Here is an 18360-nt window from a genome sequence, read left to right on the forward strand (position 1 = left end):
AAAAGTATTTCTCAAAGCTCCCAGTAGAGTTAACGTGTTGAAAGAAATGTACCCTGAAATTCCATTGCCACCAAAGCCAATTTTAACTAGATGGGGTACATGGCTAGAAGCAGTTGAATATTATGCCGAACATATAGACTCTATTAACAATGTTCTCCTTGCATTGGACTCTGAAGATGCAGTCTCAATTGATACTGCGAAAACAGTTACCTGTGACATAAGTGTGAAGAATGACTTAGCTCACATTCAGCATACATTTTCATGCATCATAAAAACGCTCAAAAGTCTCCAAAATAGGCACCTTTCACTATCTGAAAGTTTTGAAATTATAAATAGTACTGTGGAACAACTGAATCGTGGTAGAGGTAAAGTTGCAGATGCAGTAAGAGCTAAGGTGGACACTGTACTTTCAAAAAACCCTGGATATGAAGAACTACAAAAGGTTGTTGCTGTGATGAGTGGTGAATCAACAGTGAAGATTAACTTGGACTTATCCCCAGCAGACATTGTGAAATTGAATTATGTACCAGTTACTTCTTGTGACGTCGAACGCTCTTTTAGTCAGTATAAATCTATCCTCAGAGACAATAGAAGAAGATTCACTTTTCAGCACTTGAAAGAAATGTTTGTAACCTATTGTTATGGTAACAGACAATAAAAATTGTGTTTTGTTGAAACTACATTGGAAGATAAGGTACGTCCATTATATTTTTTGTTTAGTTTGATTAAAATGTACCAATATTTAACGTACATAGTCATTTTTTTTATAATTTTAAGTCCATATTTAATTCCATATTTTGGTAAAAATCCATATTTAATTCCATATTTTGGTAAAAATAACTACATATATATTTACATATTTCATATATTTTTAGTCCATATAAATCCGTTCCCTGATAATGACTATCCTAAGTGTGAGAATAAATTATGTGAAAAATAAAATTATTTTCGTGGAAGATACCAAACACTGACATTTTAACTGCTGAAAATGCCATTTTAATGATTTTTTATATTTTCCAAATTCTGGGCATAGTAGTAGGCCTATTAGGACAGTTTTATCCCCTGTAATAGATGTATATATGTATATTATATTGTACTGGAAATAAAAACTGGCGTTCATGTTCGTACATGGAAATTAAATTTATAAAATTCAATATTTGTAAGAAGTTTTGAAAAAGATGATGATGATGATAATAATAATAATAATAATAATAATAATAATAATAATAACAATAATTTATTTATTTTATTTATTTTTATTTATTAATTGATATTTATGTTTGGACAACAGCCATTGGCCAAAGGAATTCCAGCACAGTGACACAATTAATACAATAAAATGAACAACTATGGTACAAATTAAATAATAACAACAATATCAAGAACAAAGAATGCAATGAATAATTTACAAGAATTAATCCTATTATATGCTAGGAAAGGAGTTAATTCTTAAAGAAAATATTACCAATTTATGTAGAAAAATTATGCAAATAATATTAATTATTAAAATACTGACAATTAAATAAATGGCAATTGAAAATTAAAGAATGGAATCATATAAATGAATATAGGCTAATACAAATGATATAAAAGATCACGAGAACAATATTACAATACATATCTAAAGAAAAGACATAAATTAATAACGATATAAAACTCCAAAAAGTATATACTACACATTAAATGGATCCAAGTTCAATCCATGTAAATTAGCATATTTTATATATCTGGATATCGGGGAGAGAGATTTAGAATTTCTGTTAATTTTCTTTTTTTTTTGAAATCTTAAACCTTAGCAGGAATACGAAGACTGTTATTGCTTAAGAAGTATTCACAATCAATGTCACCCTTAATGACTTTACAAAAAAACAAATAATCAAGATCTTGACATCTGGCGAATAAACTACAGCAGTTAAAATATTTGCAGTTAATCTCATAATTATAAATCATCGGAATTATCTACAGGAACACAAGGAAGTAAATTTTCTTTGAATATTCTACAAGTTAGTCTAGTCAGTGGAAGTAATGGAATTCCATACAACAGCTGCATATTCAAGCTTAGATCTAACCAACGTATAGTATGAAATTAATAGACACATAGGAATTGAAAAAGAATAAGTTATAGATCTCATTAGACCAAGCATTCTTAATGAATGGGTTTAAATATATTGCACATGATCAAGGAAATATAATTTGGAATCAAGTAATACACTAAGATCTCTAATACAAACTTTCCTTGTAATTAAGACATTATCAACAGAATAATTAAATTTTAGGGAAGTAGTTTTCCGAGAGAAGGAAATGGCAAAAGTTTTTGATTGGTTAATTTTCATTCCATTTTCAACAGATCATAGTGCAACTGAATTAATGTCATTTTGAAGAATTTGACAATCAGCCAGACTATTAATTTTACGAAAGATTTTGAGGTCATCCGCAAATAAAAGGCAGCTGGAACTTATTCTTTTACTTATTCCATTTATATATAATAAAAATAAGAGAGGCCCCAAAGTAGACCCTTGAGGAACTCCACATAAACAAACCGAGAGAGAATTGCCTAGTCGAACACAAGGTTGTATATCCGTTAAATAAATTTCAAACCAATTCATGTAGTTAGTGGAGAGACCAAAATTACTTAATGTATTTAATAAAATTTTGTGAGGAACTACATCAAATGTCTTGCTAAAATCAAAATAGATCGAATCAATTTGACCTTGAATTTCAACTACAGGCATAATAAGATTGAGATAGGAAACTAAATTAATAGTACTAGTAGATTTACCTTTAATAAAACCATGTTGGGCTGAATTGATCTTATTTTGACACAAAATAAAATGTGTTTGTGAATAATTTTCTCAAACATTATAGAAAACTTACTCAAAACAATTCTACAAAGGATACTCTCCTTAAAAGCTTTACAAAGGAACGGCTGTTCCAAAGTTCTTGTATGGTCGCGAAATTCGGATTATAAATGGAAATGACAAAACTAGAGTTGAGTCAAGTGAAATGAGGTTCCTAAGAAATATTACAGGACAGATCAGATCAGAAAAAAATGCAGTTATTCGAGAAGAATTAGAAATATTTGAGATAAACGAGAGGGTAAAGCAATACAGAAATAATAGGTTATCCCACATACAAGGAATGCAACCTACTAGGCTGTCACATTGGTAAAGTCGCTTAGTTGGCTGATTTTAGGAAGGCTGGACCAGAGACTGGTCCGTACACATAGGCACGACTTGGCCCATTGTGCGCCTATATATGTGACGACCCTACTAGCATTCGTGAAACCGAGGCTGACAGGTCAGCCATCCTGCCTCTGCCCCTGATAGAGCCAGGTACAGTCCGCATACGAGTAGCCTGATGAGCCCCAAGACCTTCCTATATCAGCATCAGAAACCCGTAATACCCTCAGACTTCACCCCAGGGTATGTTTGAAATTAAATGATAGATGAAATTTGGGGGAGATGGAGAGTGCTGGTGCAATGATAGAGGGAACCGGGAGTACCCCGATGAAAACCCTCTGCAATGTCTGCTTTGTCCACCACAAATTCCATCATGATCTGACCGGGGATCGAATCCGAGACGTTGGATGGAAGACCAGCGCGCTAGCCCTTGAGCCACAGACGCATCTGAGAAGTCGCTTATTAAAACTTTTAAATGTACTACGTTTGCCGATCTCTAACACAGACAGCGCCAACGTTCTTGGCGTGTGTCTTTGAGCACAATTTCCAGTCAATGAGTATTTATCAGTGCAGCTGAGAACGGTACCACCCAAATACACGTCACGTCAGAAATCTGCCAATCATAGCTGTCAGTTTTATTACCCACTGACCGAGGTGAAGGCAAGATTATCACACTTTGCGCTTCCGAAGTGTCCCCTTGAGTTGTGCCTAGTCAGTGGCATCTGCTGCCACTTCAGCTGAGAGGGTACCACCTCATAAACGCAAGTCACGTCAGCTATCTCCCAATCAGAATTGTCAACTTTCCCGCATACAGACTGAGGAAAAGATAAGACACTCTCTCTTAACGTTCTCATTACTTATTTCACACTCCAAAAAACTGTGGCCGACAGTTGAATTTACTGGACAGCTAAATTTAAAAATATGTATGTTAATTTAGTATTCTTTACTATTTGACTTTGCTTTCTTCAATTACTGTAAAATATGAACTGATTATAATCAAGTTGTTAAGTAATAGTTAAATCAAGTTCTAGAACTTTCTCCTTCGTCACATACACTCTTTGTAACAATATCCACAGTAATGTTACTTTTTCTTCCGACAGTCATTGGTAGACACATCTTCTGTTTCAGCTCCACCGCAGAAACCGGGTCGTGACTACGAACTCGTACCAGATGTGGGTTACTATAAGCTACACCAACAAGTCACCACTTGGTTCGATGCTCGCAAAACTTGTATCAAGGAAGGGACGCATCTTGTTGTTATCAATTCTGAAACTGAAGCTAAAGCTCTTCTTAATATTATGGCAGTGAACAATGATACGAAAGTCATATTTGTTGGGTTCAACGACATTGTAACAGAAGGTGACTACATCACAGTAAGTGGTAAGTATTGCAGAGATGACCTGACATCCAGTCTATTAACATAATTTGAAAATTTGCTTTATCGGTTTTAGGTTTTCATAGTAAGTGAAATCAGAAATATAATTATTCGGTATTCCACAGGTCCTGAAAATTGGCATTTGCAACATTCTGGTACTATATACAAGTTCCATTATCCAGATATGACAATGGGAGTCGTCAACTCTTGTGAACTATTTTACTCTAATGATGGAACTTGCATGTAATTCGGAATCGTTAAAATTTTTAAGTTTTTGGACACAATAGTCGAATTTTCAAAATATAGTCGTTAGACTTTTTACATTTCTGATGGGATGTAGGTATCAGGCCTTTCTGATGTTGGATCTCTATTGTTCTGCAAATTGAAAAGAGGAAGGGTAACAAATTGTGTAGCCTACTCTATTTCTCGCCAAGAAGTTTTACTCGTTGGCCTGACTAGTGAATTTAATCATCCGTAAAGACTCCATTCATTTGGGTATCGCTATGAATCTTATTTCGACGTGAACGAGGTACAATTGACGACATAATTTGTTACTTTTATCTTCACATAAATTTCAATTAGTCCTCTACATGCTGCACATGACTAAGCGAACACGTTCTGCCATCTATGGAGTAATGCGTAATGTACTTGTAAATGAATAAGCGGTAAGCGTTAGCTAATAAGCAACTATACTTATCTGCATATAACCGGATATTGTTAACTTGTGACGTCACTAGACGTGGCCAAGTAACAAAATTGAGTCAAGTGAAAATAACAGTTTATTATTTATGTGCAAAAGGGTAAACTAAAATAAAATGTTACATTTGATAAATTTTTATTGTTTTGTCATGGACACAAGAGTCAAGAACAACGTATAAACGGACAGAAAAAGCAGCAAACTAGAAAAAAAAAACAAAAGAAACATCGAGCGGAGTCATACGCAAAAAAATTGTTCACGTGTAAACTGAGCTCTCATGGAATCAATTTAAGTCTTCTGAAGGTGTCGTAGCGTACGGCAGACGAATTTTTGTGTCTAAGATAATAACATAAACCAGAATGAAAAAAAATGTAATTTTGCTCATTTTCTCTTGAATTCTAGGGTCCAATAATTAGAAAAGAAATACACATTTACTTTTAAGTCCTAAGAAATTTGTCTGAAAAGATTTCGATAGTCTTCATGTATTATTATGCAAATATTTCATTTCTGAGGTAAAAATATATTTATAGCCATAATAATTATTTCTGTCATATATCACTCAATATATTAACTCACCTAATAAATAGACTTGGGATTTATATGCACTATAATAATGAACAATACATCAGGATCGCAACACTAAACGTAAAATCAACCTTGGAGGAAGAGAGACTACTATAACTAGTATAGGCAATAAAGGACATTGAGATATCGAATTCAATGTCCTAGGCTTCAGCGAGGTTCGAAGACAGGGAAATGAGCTAAATGAATTTAAAAATTGAAAACTTCTGAGTTACATGGGTAAAAATGGAGGATAACAAGAAGGATAAAACACCAAATAACAGCGCTAATAGAGATATCAGGAAGAATCACAATTTCAAAATTAAATATCAATAAAACTAGAATGACAATCTCATAGATCTATGCCACAACAATGCTCAGATGAAGAAATAGAAACCTTCTACGAAGAACTGGATGACGTAATGAATACACTTAGATCGATGATTAATTTTATCATCGGAGACTTTAACAGCAAAATATGACGCAATACCAGCAATAGAGAATCACAGGTTTGACCATATGGGTAGGAGATAGAAACGAAAGAGGAACACGGCTTCTTCAAGGACAGAACCTTCAAGAAAAACTCAAGGGGTAAGTGGACTGGAGATGATCGAAAGGCGAAGTAAAGAATGAAATAGACTTCATTCTAAGCGATAGCGTGAACTTAATAAAAAACGTAGAGGTAGTGAAAAGTTTACGATTTTGCACGGATCACAGGATGGTCCGGACGACAGTAAGTCTGAAGAAACAAAAACAATTAGGAGCAAGCTACACCACAGTCGCATACCGTAAGATGAAGTTATTGACCCTACAAATTTCAAAGAAGAATTAAGGAAAAGTCTAATGAAATCAGCCCAAATGAACTCCAAAATCACCCAAGAAACCTACTCGGCGGTCGAACTAAGTACAAAGAAAGCTACCACCAACGCAGTGAAAAGATTCTTAAAACTTAATGAGGACACACTACAACTAATACAATAAAGAGCGGAGGCATATAAAACAAGAGATGAGAATACAGCCTCTCAGACTAAATACACAGAACTAAATAAAAGCATAAAGAGAGCCATCAGAAAAGACTTGCACCAATACAATTCAGAAGTGGTGATGCAAGTGATGGGGAAGACAAAATCACTAAGAAAAATTTAAAAACGGCTAAACCAAGGTAAGAGGCTGATAAAAAGAACTGTGAACAAATACAGGAAAAAGTGTCACTGACATAAAAGGCATAGCAGAAACAGATACAACTTTCTATGAAAACCTGTACCGCACCACACTACACATCGCTAAACCTGGACTAGTACATTTTATCGAAAAACAAATAGAAAAAATTCAGGCAGTTCCTTCGATACTGACAAGGGAAGGGTTTCGGCTCGAACAGGAATTTTTGGTTAAAATTTGTACAGAAGCTTACCTCACAATGGTGATGAAGACCGTAAAAGCATTCATTTGTGTAACTCTCCGTTTGGTTGGTATTGGTCACACTCCAGTGCTGAAAAATCAAATGCTACCTGAATTACATTTTTGAAGTCCGGGACTTGCTCACAATTCGCGTAACCAGATGACTGTCAGGAATACTGAAGCATAAGGCGGTACACTGGAGCAAACAACTGGTTATGAATAACAGAGTGCATTTTCATTATAATCACTGGATTTCCGAAGTTAAGTTCTGGATTCTCTGCAAGAGTCCTTATGTAATCTGTTATCCTCCGAGCATATATTTTGTATTGTCTAAGGAAATAGATATTCAGAGGCTGGATATATTTAGTTTTTTAGGTGGAATGATACATTCCATGTCCTAGCCTTGGTATGATTTATTTATTAATGTTGCGTCCTTGTGCGCATTCAATGACTCACACAACAGTATATACATTTGCTTAGCTGCAATATTTTCAGACAGAATGTTGGAGAAAAATGTTTTTAAATGGGCTTCAGATATTTTACCACTCGCACTAGATTCTAGACTAAGCTAGGGTTACGGGTAAGGTGTCCCATTCCCTTAACTTGTGCAGTGCTCTCCCCACCCCTCAACTTGTACAGTGCTCTAACAGACAAACCACACATTACACAAACGAATGCTTTTGGGAGCTTTACAGAGATGTAAAGATGGACCTGTATACAAATTTTGGATACGAAATTCCTGTTCGAGCCGAAACCCTTACCTTGTTAGAACTGAGGTCAGGACAGCCATTAAAGAAGTGAAGTTGGACAAATCACCAGGAGAATATAAAAATCACCAACGAACAGCTGAAACTAGGTGGAGAAGAGCTAGTGAAAACCCTCACAGATCTATTTAACGAACTATTACAGACGGAAAACATACCCAGTGAGTGGAAATCTAACAACATAAGTCTAGATCATGAAAAAGGATGAAAAGACGTAAATAATTACAGACCAATTATCTTCATGTCAAATGTATACAAATTTTTCTCTAAAATCATCACGAAGCGCATAAACCGCAACCTGGAAAAGAACCAAGTAGAGGAAAAAGCTGGTTTCCGAGCAGGATACTCCATCACCGACTACCTACAAGTGACAACACAGTTGATAGAAAAAACGCAAGAGTTCAGTCAAGTCATATACATGTATTTAGCATTCATCGATTTCGCAAAGACATGCCACACTATAGAACGTGTCCCATTAAGAGCAGCACTACAAGGTCCAAGGAACAAAAGACAAATACCGGCCAATTTCTGTAGCACCTTAAAGTAATAATCAGAGACCGGAAGTTTAGGCATTATGAACCATTAAAATAGGCAGGCAAAAAGGCATCATAAATAGCTAAAATAGGAAGGCAAAAAGGCATTATAAATTGCTAAAATACGCAATAAAAGGCAGTTACAAAAACCTTGCACTAGACTCACAATCTTTAACTTTCCACAAAAGGATTTCGGCGGCAAGAAAAGCTTTACATAAGTCGAATGCAAATTGAGATTTTCGACTCGTTGTTGCAATTACTGATTGAAGCAAAGAAATCTTCTTCCCAGTAGCCTTGGAATGTGCATTTGGTGTTTGGTTGTACTGACATGTTGCGATATGAAATATTTAGCTAGCTACAATAACGATCGCAATGAAAACTGAAGGAAAAATAACCGTTAAAAATAACGTTAGACCCGCACTTATTGTTGCCTTGTCAAATAAACACAAGTGATAATTAAAACACTGTTAAACATTCTTGCACGGCAGCACTCATTGTCGCAAAAAGAATATGAACTGACTGAAAGACAATAATATACATTTGGTGAAGTCGCTTTCATTCAATCGGTTATAGAAATAAATTAAAATATAACTGTAAGCAATTTTTAATAATACATTAATAAATAATAGATTAATAATCAAATAGAGGCAAGAAAAGCATTATTTTGGAAATTAGGCATTTATATTTAAAAAGGTAGAAAAGGGCAACATAAAAATGTGACGTTACAATCACAAAGGTATAATTCGTAGATATTTACTTTAAAAATGAAGATAGATTTAACACATTTAAAAAGGCATTCTGCCAAAGTTCCGGTCTCTGCTAATAATGTATTGTTTTTCTAAACTAGTTTCTTCTACCAATCTAGAAGTACTTTTAATCCACCGCTCTTCGTATATTCTCAATGTTCCATACTTTAGTTCAGAGGTCTCCAAAAAGCGTATCTTTACTCTGCTCTCGATGCTGTCCGCCGAATACAGTGTGCTGTAGGACTAGAGAAGGGAAGGAGACACGTACCTCAACAGATGGGAGCGGTCAGTGGGGGATCGCGGCAACGGTCTGCTTAGATTTACAAATATCTAAAGATTAAGAAATATCATACGTTTGTATATTATTTTGACATACTATGAAGCTGGAACCCCTTCTGCTGCTATTGACACACGCCATTGCAAATTCATCCTCTTCTGTTCTATGGTGACTTTCAGTGCCTGGAAAAGATCTTCTCCAGTTGTATTTTGTAATTATATATAGAAAACATTAAGACACACTAAAATGTTTATTACTCCTCGAAAGAAAATGGCTAGGTGAGCTTCGTCATTTCTATCTGTGCTTTCGTCCAATGCAAGTGAGTAAGCTACAAAATGGTTAATTGTAGTTTCGACTTCAGATTCAATTACATTCAATCTTGAAATTCCTTCTCTGAACTGTAATTGGAAACAATTTAATTTTCTTAAACTTTGACTTTGTTCTGGACACAGTATTTTATTAGCGTTCTGTATGCACGATTTTACAAATGATGCTTCTGTAAAGGGCTTCATTGATTTTCCAATATTCCAAGCTAGAACATAGCTAGCAAGAAGCTTTTTTTGTTTAAGACTGAGAACACGTGTATAATTTGTGTTTGTATTTTCTTGTTTTATATTCATAAAAATATTTCTAGGCCTAAGCATTTCACCTAAAATTAAACAAAAAACTATAAGTATGTCATGCGGAACTGAGTGCAAACGTATTGTAACATACTGATTAATTCAGGGAAAGGATTTATATGTAAATACATATTTACTTATAAAGCTAATATAATTTATATTTTGCATTATCTTTATGTTTCACAATGTGTAGGGTTGAAAAATCCTACTTTTATTTTCCATATTTTTCCATATTTTAGAGTTTAGTACATATTTTCGTTAATTTCCATATATTTTCCATATTTCATATAAAACAGTCCATATTATATTAGGTTTAACAATAAAACAAAACAAAATTCCATTAACTTTTAAAAATACATTTCAACAATAGAGATTTAAACACATGTTCAGTAATCCCTTTAACATCAGAGTTATTTGAAAATTAGCAGTCCTATCAACAATGGGAAAGTAAGTTACAAAACTGTATTAATTTAATTTAAAATTTTTAACAGACTTCAGTTGTGCAGCTCAACAGTTAAATGCCAGTCAGAGTACACATAGGTTCAGTTTTGTAAATCATACTATAAAGACGGTAAATATGCCAAAAGTACGTCATTCAGTCAATTTAAAATCAAAACTAACAAGTTACATTTCAGAATTTAAAGAAGATGGTTTATCAACTGACAATAAAATATTATTTTGTAATTTGTGTCAGTGTGCAGTATCATCTACACAAAAGTTCCTGGTGCAACAACACATTACAACTAGTAAACATCAGGCCAACAAACAACTAAATTCCAAGCAGAGACAATTGTTTTTAACACAACCAACAACATCGAATGTAAGATCTGAGTTTAACATCGACCTGTGCCGTTCTCTCATCTCTGCTGATATTCCTCTCTACAAACTAAAGAATAAGGTCTTCAGGGAATTCCTTGAAAAATATACTCAACATACAATCCCGGATGAGTCAACACTTAGGAAGACGTATGCTCCATCCATCTACGATGAGACAATACAGAAGATAAGAGATGAAATTAAAGATAGTTCAATTTGGGTTTCCATTGATGAGACTCCCGACAAAGAAGGTAGACTTGTTGGTAATGTAGTTATCGGTTTGTTAAGTGAACAATATTCTGAACGAATTCTTTTACATTGTGATGTTCTAGAAAAGTGCAATAACAAAACTATAGTTAAACTGTTCAACGAAGCTATGGGTATCCTGTGGCCAAAGGGTATTATGTACGATAATGTGTTATTCTTTATTAGCGATGCTGCCCCTTATATGGTCAAAGCTGGACAAGCATTATCTGTTGTATATCCTAAATTGACTCATTTTACTTGTGTGGCGCATGCATTTCATCGTGTGGCAGAAGTGGTCAGAGACAATTTCCCTAAAGTAGATTTGTTGATTTCATCAGTGAAAAAAGTATTTCTCAAAGCTCCCAGTAGAGTTAACGTGTTGAAAGAAATGTACCCTGAAATTCCATTGCCACCAAAGCCAATTTTAACTAGATGGGGTACATGGCTAGAAGCAGTTGAATATTATGCCGAACATATAGACTCTATTAACAATGTTCTCCTTGCATTGGACTCTGAAGATGCAGTCTCAATTGATACTGCGAAAACAGTTACCTGTGACATAAGTGTGAAGAATGACTTAGCTCACATTCAGCATACATTTTCATGCATCATAAAAACGCTCAAAAGTCTCCAAAATAGGCACCTTTCACTATCTGAAAGTTTTGAAATTATAAATAGTACTGTGGAACAACTGAATCGTGGTAGAGGTAAAGTTGCAGATGCAGTAAGAGCTAAGGTGGACACTGTACTTTCAAAAAACCCTGGATATGAAGAACTACAAAAGGTTGTTGCTGTGATGAGTGGTGAATCAACAGTGAAGATTAACTTGGACTTATCCCCAGCAGACATTGTGAAATTGAATTATGTACCAGTTACTTCTTGTGACGTCGAACGCTCTTTTAGTCAGTATAAATCTATCCTCAGAGACAATAGAAGAAGATTCACTTTTCAGCACTTGAAAGAAATGTTTGTAACCTATTGTTATGGTAACAGACAATAAAAATTGTGTTTTGTTGAAACTACATTGGAAGATAAGGTACGTCCATTATATTTTTTGTTTAGTTTGATTAAAATGTACCAATATTTAACGTACATAGTCATTTTTTTATAATTTTAAGTCCATATTTAATTCCATATTTTGATAAAAATCCATATTTAATTCCATATTTTGGTAAAAATAACTACATATATATTTACATATTTCATATATTTTTAGTCCATATAAATCCGTTCCCTGCTGATTATTATGTACAACCAACAGTTATACAGATAACCCCAAAATATATTATTTTCACATGTCCAACATGCCTGTAATTGTATGATATTCTTTGTGAAGAGTCGAGTGTTGTCGTCGCATGTTGAATTTTAACACACCCTTAAGAATTTTCGAACAAATTAAGCATTTCACATTCTCCCTACTAACATTTCTTTTCCTATTCATCCTTGAATGTACTACGTCCATGATTAGAAGACATTGTGAAACGGTGGAACACGTCGACCAACACAATGATAATGGGAGTCCGCACTGCTCTTCGTTTGCGCATAAACACTGAGTACAGTACATGTGGGAATGGATGAGGCGGTGCGCGCTCATTACGTACTGACTTCGGTTCCGTTCAGGACCTTATTCGCGAGTACGGTTTTGGAGACGTTTGCTTTAGTTTTTCCAGGAAGTTGCAAATCTCTGACGTCTCCCTCTTCGTTATTGAAACTCCATTGTGCTACACGCCCACTAACGAAACCTTCACAATCGACTTAGCATATTTTTCTACTTATAATTGTATTTGCAGTATTGCTTCTGAGCGACTCTAGACTCATACCTTCTAGTCTTCATTTTATATTATTTGTATTAAACATCGACGAAGTTATTAACAATGAGAACTGAAAGTGAAAATAATTAATTGAACCATGATGATGGTGATTACCAGAGACCGGAACTTTGGCAGAATGCCTTTTTAAATGTGTTAAATCTATCTTCATTTTGAAAGTAAATCTCCACGAATTATACGTACCTTTGTGATTGAAACGTCACAGTTTTATGTTGCCCTTTGTGCCTTTTGTAACATAAATGCCTACTTTACAAAATAAATGCTTTCTTGCCTTTATTTGTTTATTTATCTATTACTTATTAATTTATTATTAAAAATTGCTTACTGGTATATTTTAATTTATTTCTATAACCGATTCAGTGAAAGCGACTTCACCAAATGTATATTATTGTCTTTCAGTCAGTTCATATTCTTTTTGCGACAATGAGTGCTGCCGTGCAGGAATGTTTAACAGTAAGTGTTTTAATTATCGCTTGTGTTTATTTGACAAGGCAACAATGAGTGCGGGTTTAACGTTATTTTTAACGGTTATTTTTTCTACCAGTTTTCATTGCGACGTTGTTGTAGCTAGCTAAATATTTCATATCGCAACATATCAGTACAACCAAATACCAAATGCACTTTCCAAGGCTACTGGGAAGAAGATTTCTTTGCTTCCAACAGTAATTGCAACATCGAGTCGAAAATCTCAATTTGCATTCGACTTATGTAAAGCTTTGCTTGCTGCTCAAATTCATTTGTGGAAAGTGCAAGGTTGTCGGTCTAGTGCAAGGTTTTTGTAATTGCCTTTTATTGCGTATTTTAGCAATTTATAATGCCTTTTTGCCTTCCTATTTTAGCTATTTATGATGCCTTTTTGCATGCCTATTTTAATGATTCATAATGCCTAAAATTCCGGTCTCTGGTGATAAATGATAATAACTGATAATGTAGTTTTTAAGTTGCAGACTATTAAACCCATCTCAGCTTTCATATTTGGCTGCGTAGTGGTCACCATGCCATTGACACCGAGGTCTGCATGTCGAAATGCGACCTAAGGCTATGTACTTTACGAGTAAAAGCTGTAAAAGTCATAGCATAACTTCCAACTAAAGGGAAATAAAACTGAGGAAATGAGCATTGTTGGCTTAAGGCATACTGTATGAAGAATACTGCCTCTAATTGAGATTGATTTAGATGTAATTTATCATCCATATCTCGTCCGCATCCACATTTTGTAGGGGAGAATTGGGTAGTATCGGACATCCGGTAATATAGGACAGTGAGTTTCTTTCATCTACCACCAGATGATAGTACCTGAATGACATAGTTACGTTTCTGTGATGTCGCATACAGAAACGTAACCATGTCATTCAGGTATTACCATCTGGTGATAGATGAAAGAAACTCACTGTCCGATATTACCCGATGTCCGATACTACCAAACTCTCCCCTAATAGTGAAATAAGTCTATATGAATTACCTAAGTGCTTATGAGCTTAAGTCACCCTTAACCTATAATCTGTTCCAACGCTCCTTACCTCAAAGTTATATTATATCGGGTGTAACTGGATTTTGGTAGATCCCAAATATTTTACAGTTATGCTACCATTAGGTGACACTTGGGAAAGACTTTATATATATATATATATATATATATATATATATATATACATACACACACATATATACATTTGCAAGCGTTATTTAAATACCATTTTCGGTTTAACAGAAAATTACCCTAACTTTTAAAATGAAACATCATGTAAATTAACACTTATTTATTACTCCTCTCTAAATTCTGAATCCAAAGATGTATTGAGGTGAGAGTCTTTTGTTTAATTCAACAAACAGCAATACTCGTTGATATGGAATAACATTAAAAGGAAACTTACATAAATTTTGAATATTAATAATTTACTGATACGTGAGTTCTTGACAAACAACGAAAACATTTCAACACAATAATCCTGATAATCCAAAACTTCATGTGTGTTGCTCAAAATGTCCACCAGCAGCATCTTGACATAACCTGACTCTTTCAATTACTTCCGCATAACATTATGTTAATTGCTGGGGAGTTACAGTAGCTATTACTGATGTGACTAGGATTCGAAAGTCTCGCAAAGAGTGGTGTTGCATAAACAATGTTTTTCAAATGAGGAAATACAAAAAAAAAATCCGACATTACTAAGTCAGGTGACCTGGCTGGCCACAATACCGGTCCATAGGACCCTATTCCTTGGTTTCCAAATCTCTTGTATAATCTATTCTCGCATTATGGGGAGGCGTCCCATGTTGCTGAAAAATATATATTCTTTATTACATTCAAGGAAGTTCATTTAAAGCATCTTTTATTTCATTCTGAAGGAATCCAAGATACCGCTCGGCACTTAACTGGCCTTAAAAAAATTTCCTGCGATTATTCGCGTTTCAAAAATACCCAGCCAGTAGTGAAACTCAAATCTTTCTTGAAAATGTCATAGAAGAACCAATCTTTCTTTTGTTTTCAACCATAATCTTTCATATCAACGAGTATTGCAGTTTGTTGAATTAAAAAAAATACTATCTCTTCAAATCTGGACATGTTGTACAGCTATGGATTCAGAATTTAGAAAGGAGCAAAATACGTAGTAAAAATATTGGCCTCGGTAGCATAGTTGGTATACCACTGGCCTTCTATGCTCGAGATTGCGGGTTCGATCCCGGCCCAGGTCGATGGCATTTAAGTGTGTTTAAATGCGACAGACTCATGTCAGTAGATTTACTGGCATGTAAAATAACTCCTGCGGGACAAAATTCCGGCACACCAGCGACGTTTATATAACCTCTGCAGTTGCGAGCATCGTTAAATAACCCATAATTTGAATTATTTTGTAGTAATATACAGTGTGTTCTATTTTAAATATAAAAGTTAGGGTAACTTCCAGTTAATCTGGAAATTGTATTTAAATAAAGCTTGCAATTGTTTGTGTATATTATATCACTTAAACACTACCCAAAATGTCACGTAAATGGTAGCATGAGTGTAATAGTAATATGCGTTACAAGAGCGGTATGTTGAAGTTTTCATGTTCGAGGAAAAGTTTGAAAAAGCGAAACATATTTGAGCTTTCTTTTTCCGAGAAGTGAAAGAAAACATACCGCTCGTGTATCGTACATTATTTTATGCGAAGATCGTTTATTACATACCTGAAAGAGGAATTTCTAATTAGTTGCAATGAAATCTCCATCTTGGTTTCTTTCAATGACGGCAATTTTGGAAAACAAAAATATCTATCTTCAACATCGTTGCTTTAAAATGTTTTCTGTGTTTACTATACTCCAGCAGGCCGTGATCTACGTCTGTCTTTTTTTTTCCCCCAGTCTATATATGCGAACTTAAAGCAAACTGCTTCCTTAATATTACATGCATCACGAAATGCAGTAACTTTAGTGGAGTTGTAGAGTTTACTTAATTTTTTTCAAATATTTAAAAACAATAATTAACAGTGCAATGTAGTGAAATTGCAGTGGTAAGTTTCCAATTTATAATTATTACTATATTGAACGTCCCTAAAAATAATATGTTAAAAGCCTAAAGGAGTAAAATCAATATGTCACTTAAGCGGTAAGAAGAGGGAAATTGCTATGTGTGCTCGGTTGGGAATACTGAATGTGGAATTTTAGACTTATCGCGGGTTGATTTTGTGCGGAAACGAAGCAAATACGCACGATCTCGCACAAAATATACCTGAGGTCAACTAGAATCAAGTTAAAACCGGATATTTATCATGCTTCAAAGAATTCGAAGCAATGCATTAGATCTAATAATAATATTTGAAATTTAGAAGCAATCCGAAAGTAAGATTTCTCAGCAAATGATTTTTACCTATTCCAGTACTGATAAAAGATGACAATAAGTGTTCATACCTTTGTATTAAAAAATTTGCTTTGCAGGTGAGTCACTAAATAAAACAGGCTTCGTACGTTGGGCACCTAATGAACCGAATCCCAAGTACACCTCCAGTGAAGACTGTGGAACTTTTCGCAATTCAGGACAATACAACGATGTTCCATGTACCGTAAAATATGCTTTCATCTGCGAGCAGGAATTGAAGTAACATAAAAACAAGTGTATCATACAGGTAACTTCAAGTAATTATGACGCTCTTCTTTAATGTTTATATTATTTTCCAGTTGTAACGAAGAATGAATTATTTCCTAAGTTGAACATGTTAACAATTATGTAGTAATTGTGTAAGCTGGAGATAATTCCAAAAATATATAAATAAATAATTTTACAAAATGAATACTAGAAATAATTTTTGGAAATATATGACCAAAAGTAAACAAGTGAATGAATTTACCAAAGATAACCTTGGTGTATTAATGAACTTGGAACAATTTTATAATAATTGTCAACCTATAAATAATGCCACTATTCTCTTCAAAATGAAACATCATACATAATTAAAAAAAAAAACATTGGATACTCATGACATGGTTTGCCTTCACTAAATTGAAAATATTTATTTAAATTTCTTGCGTGAAAAGATTCTTTCGCAAGAGTTAACAAACACCAGTCCAATGTCTAAAGTAGCAATATTCCACAACAGCACGTCGAAATCCCATATGAAAATGTGTACAGATGACGAGGTGATACTTGGCATGTGAGCTGTGTGAGAGGAGAAAGGACGGGCGATAAAGAAAGAGAGTTTTTTTCATTACGGTTAATATTGCAAGAATCTACAGACACGGAAATTCATCTCAGATAAAAACCTATTTTCCTTTTCCATATCCACCGGTAATATTGCCACGACGCATGATAAGGCCAAAGTACAAGTCTTTCCTCCTCTAATGTACGTTTGTGTAGGTCAATCTTGTATTTGAACCACCCCTATAGCTGGGCATAAGAGGGGAAATTAAAGAGACTGAGAAATCTCCATCCATGTCTTTTCGTTTACACCCTTCATGAACAAACGCACAATAAGGCTCTGTGCATCATTGGTGGATTTTAGGCTACCAGCAAGAGCCGAAAGTTTGTAAAAGCTATGATACCCACCTTACACAATCCGTCACTACCCTTTCTCTCTGCTGGTACCGCATCAAAATATTACTGTCTCAGCCAAGGAAGTCGGAGTGCAGAGTTAGGCGTTGTCTGCGATGTATCAATTGAGTTACTAGCGCCCAGGCCTGGAGTAGGCTATATCAAGATAAGAGTATAAATGAAGGCAAAAAAATCTTTTAAATTTGGCATAAATTGTTTCTTTGTATCGGTTTCAGAATGTTATCATTTCTTCATAAAGACAAACAGATGTGTCCCAACTTATAATAGAGACCGATTGTTTAGTCCTGACA

At 34.5% G+C, this 18360-nt stretch overlaps 1 protein-coding gene across 1 annotated transcript in view; it reads left to right on the forward strand.

Moving 5' to 3' along the window:
• Positions 1–17307, forward strand: part of LOC138709071 (hemolymph lipopolysaccharide-binding protein-like) — a 31082-nt gene extending 13775 nt beyond the window's left edge. The window contains exons 4-5 of the mRNA XM_069839573.1: positions 4308–4559; positions 16960–17307. Coding sequence (XP_069695674.1) covers positions 4308–4559; positions 16960–17123 — 416 coding nt within the window. The 3' untranslated portion in view covers positions 17124–17307. The remainder of the gene's footprint in view (positions 1–4307; positions 4560–16959) is intronic.
• Positions 17308–18360: the final 1053 nt, after the last annotated feature.

Source organism: Periplaneta americana, chromosome 11 (genome assembly GCF_040183065.1).
Source record: "Periplaneta americana isolate PAMFEO1 chromosome 11, P.americana_PAMFEO1_priV1, whole genome shotgun sequence".
Lineage (NCBI taxonomy): Eukaryota > Metazoa > Arthropoda > Insecta > Blattodea > Blattidae > Periplaneta > Periplaneta americana.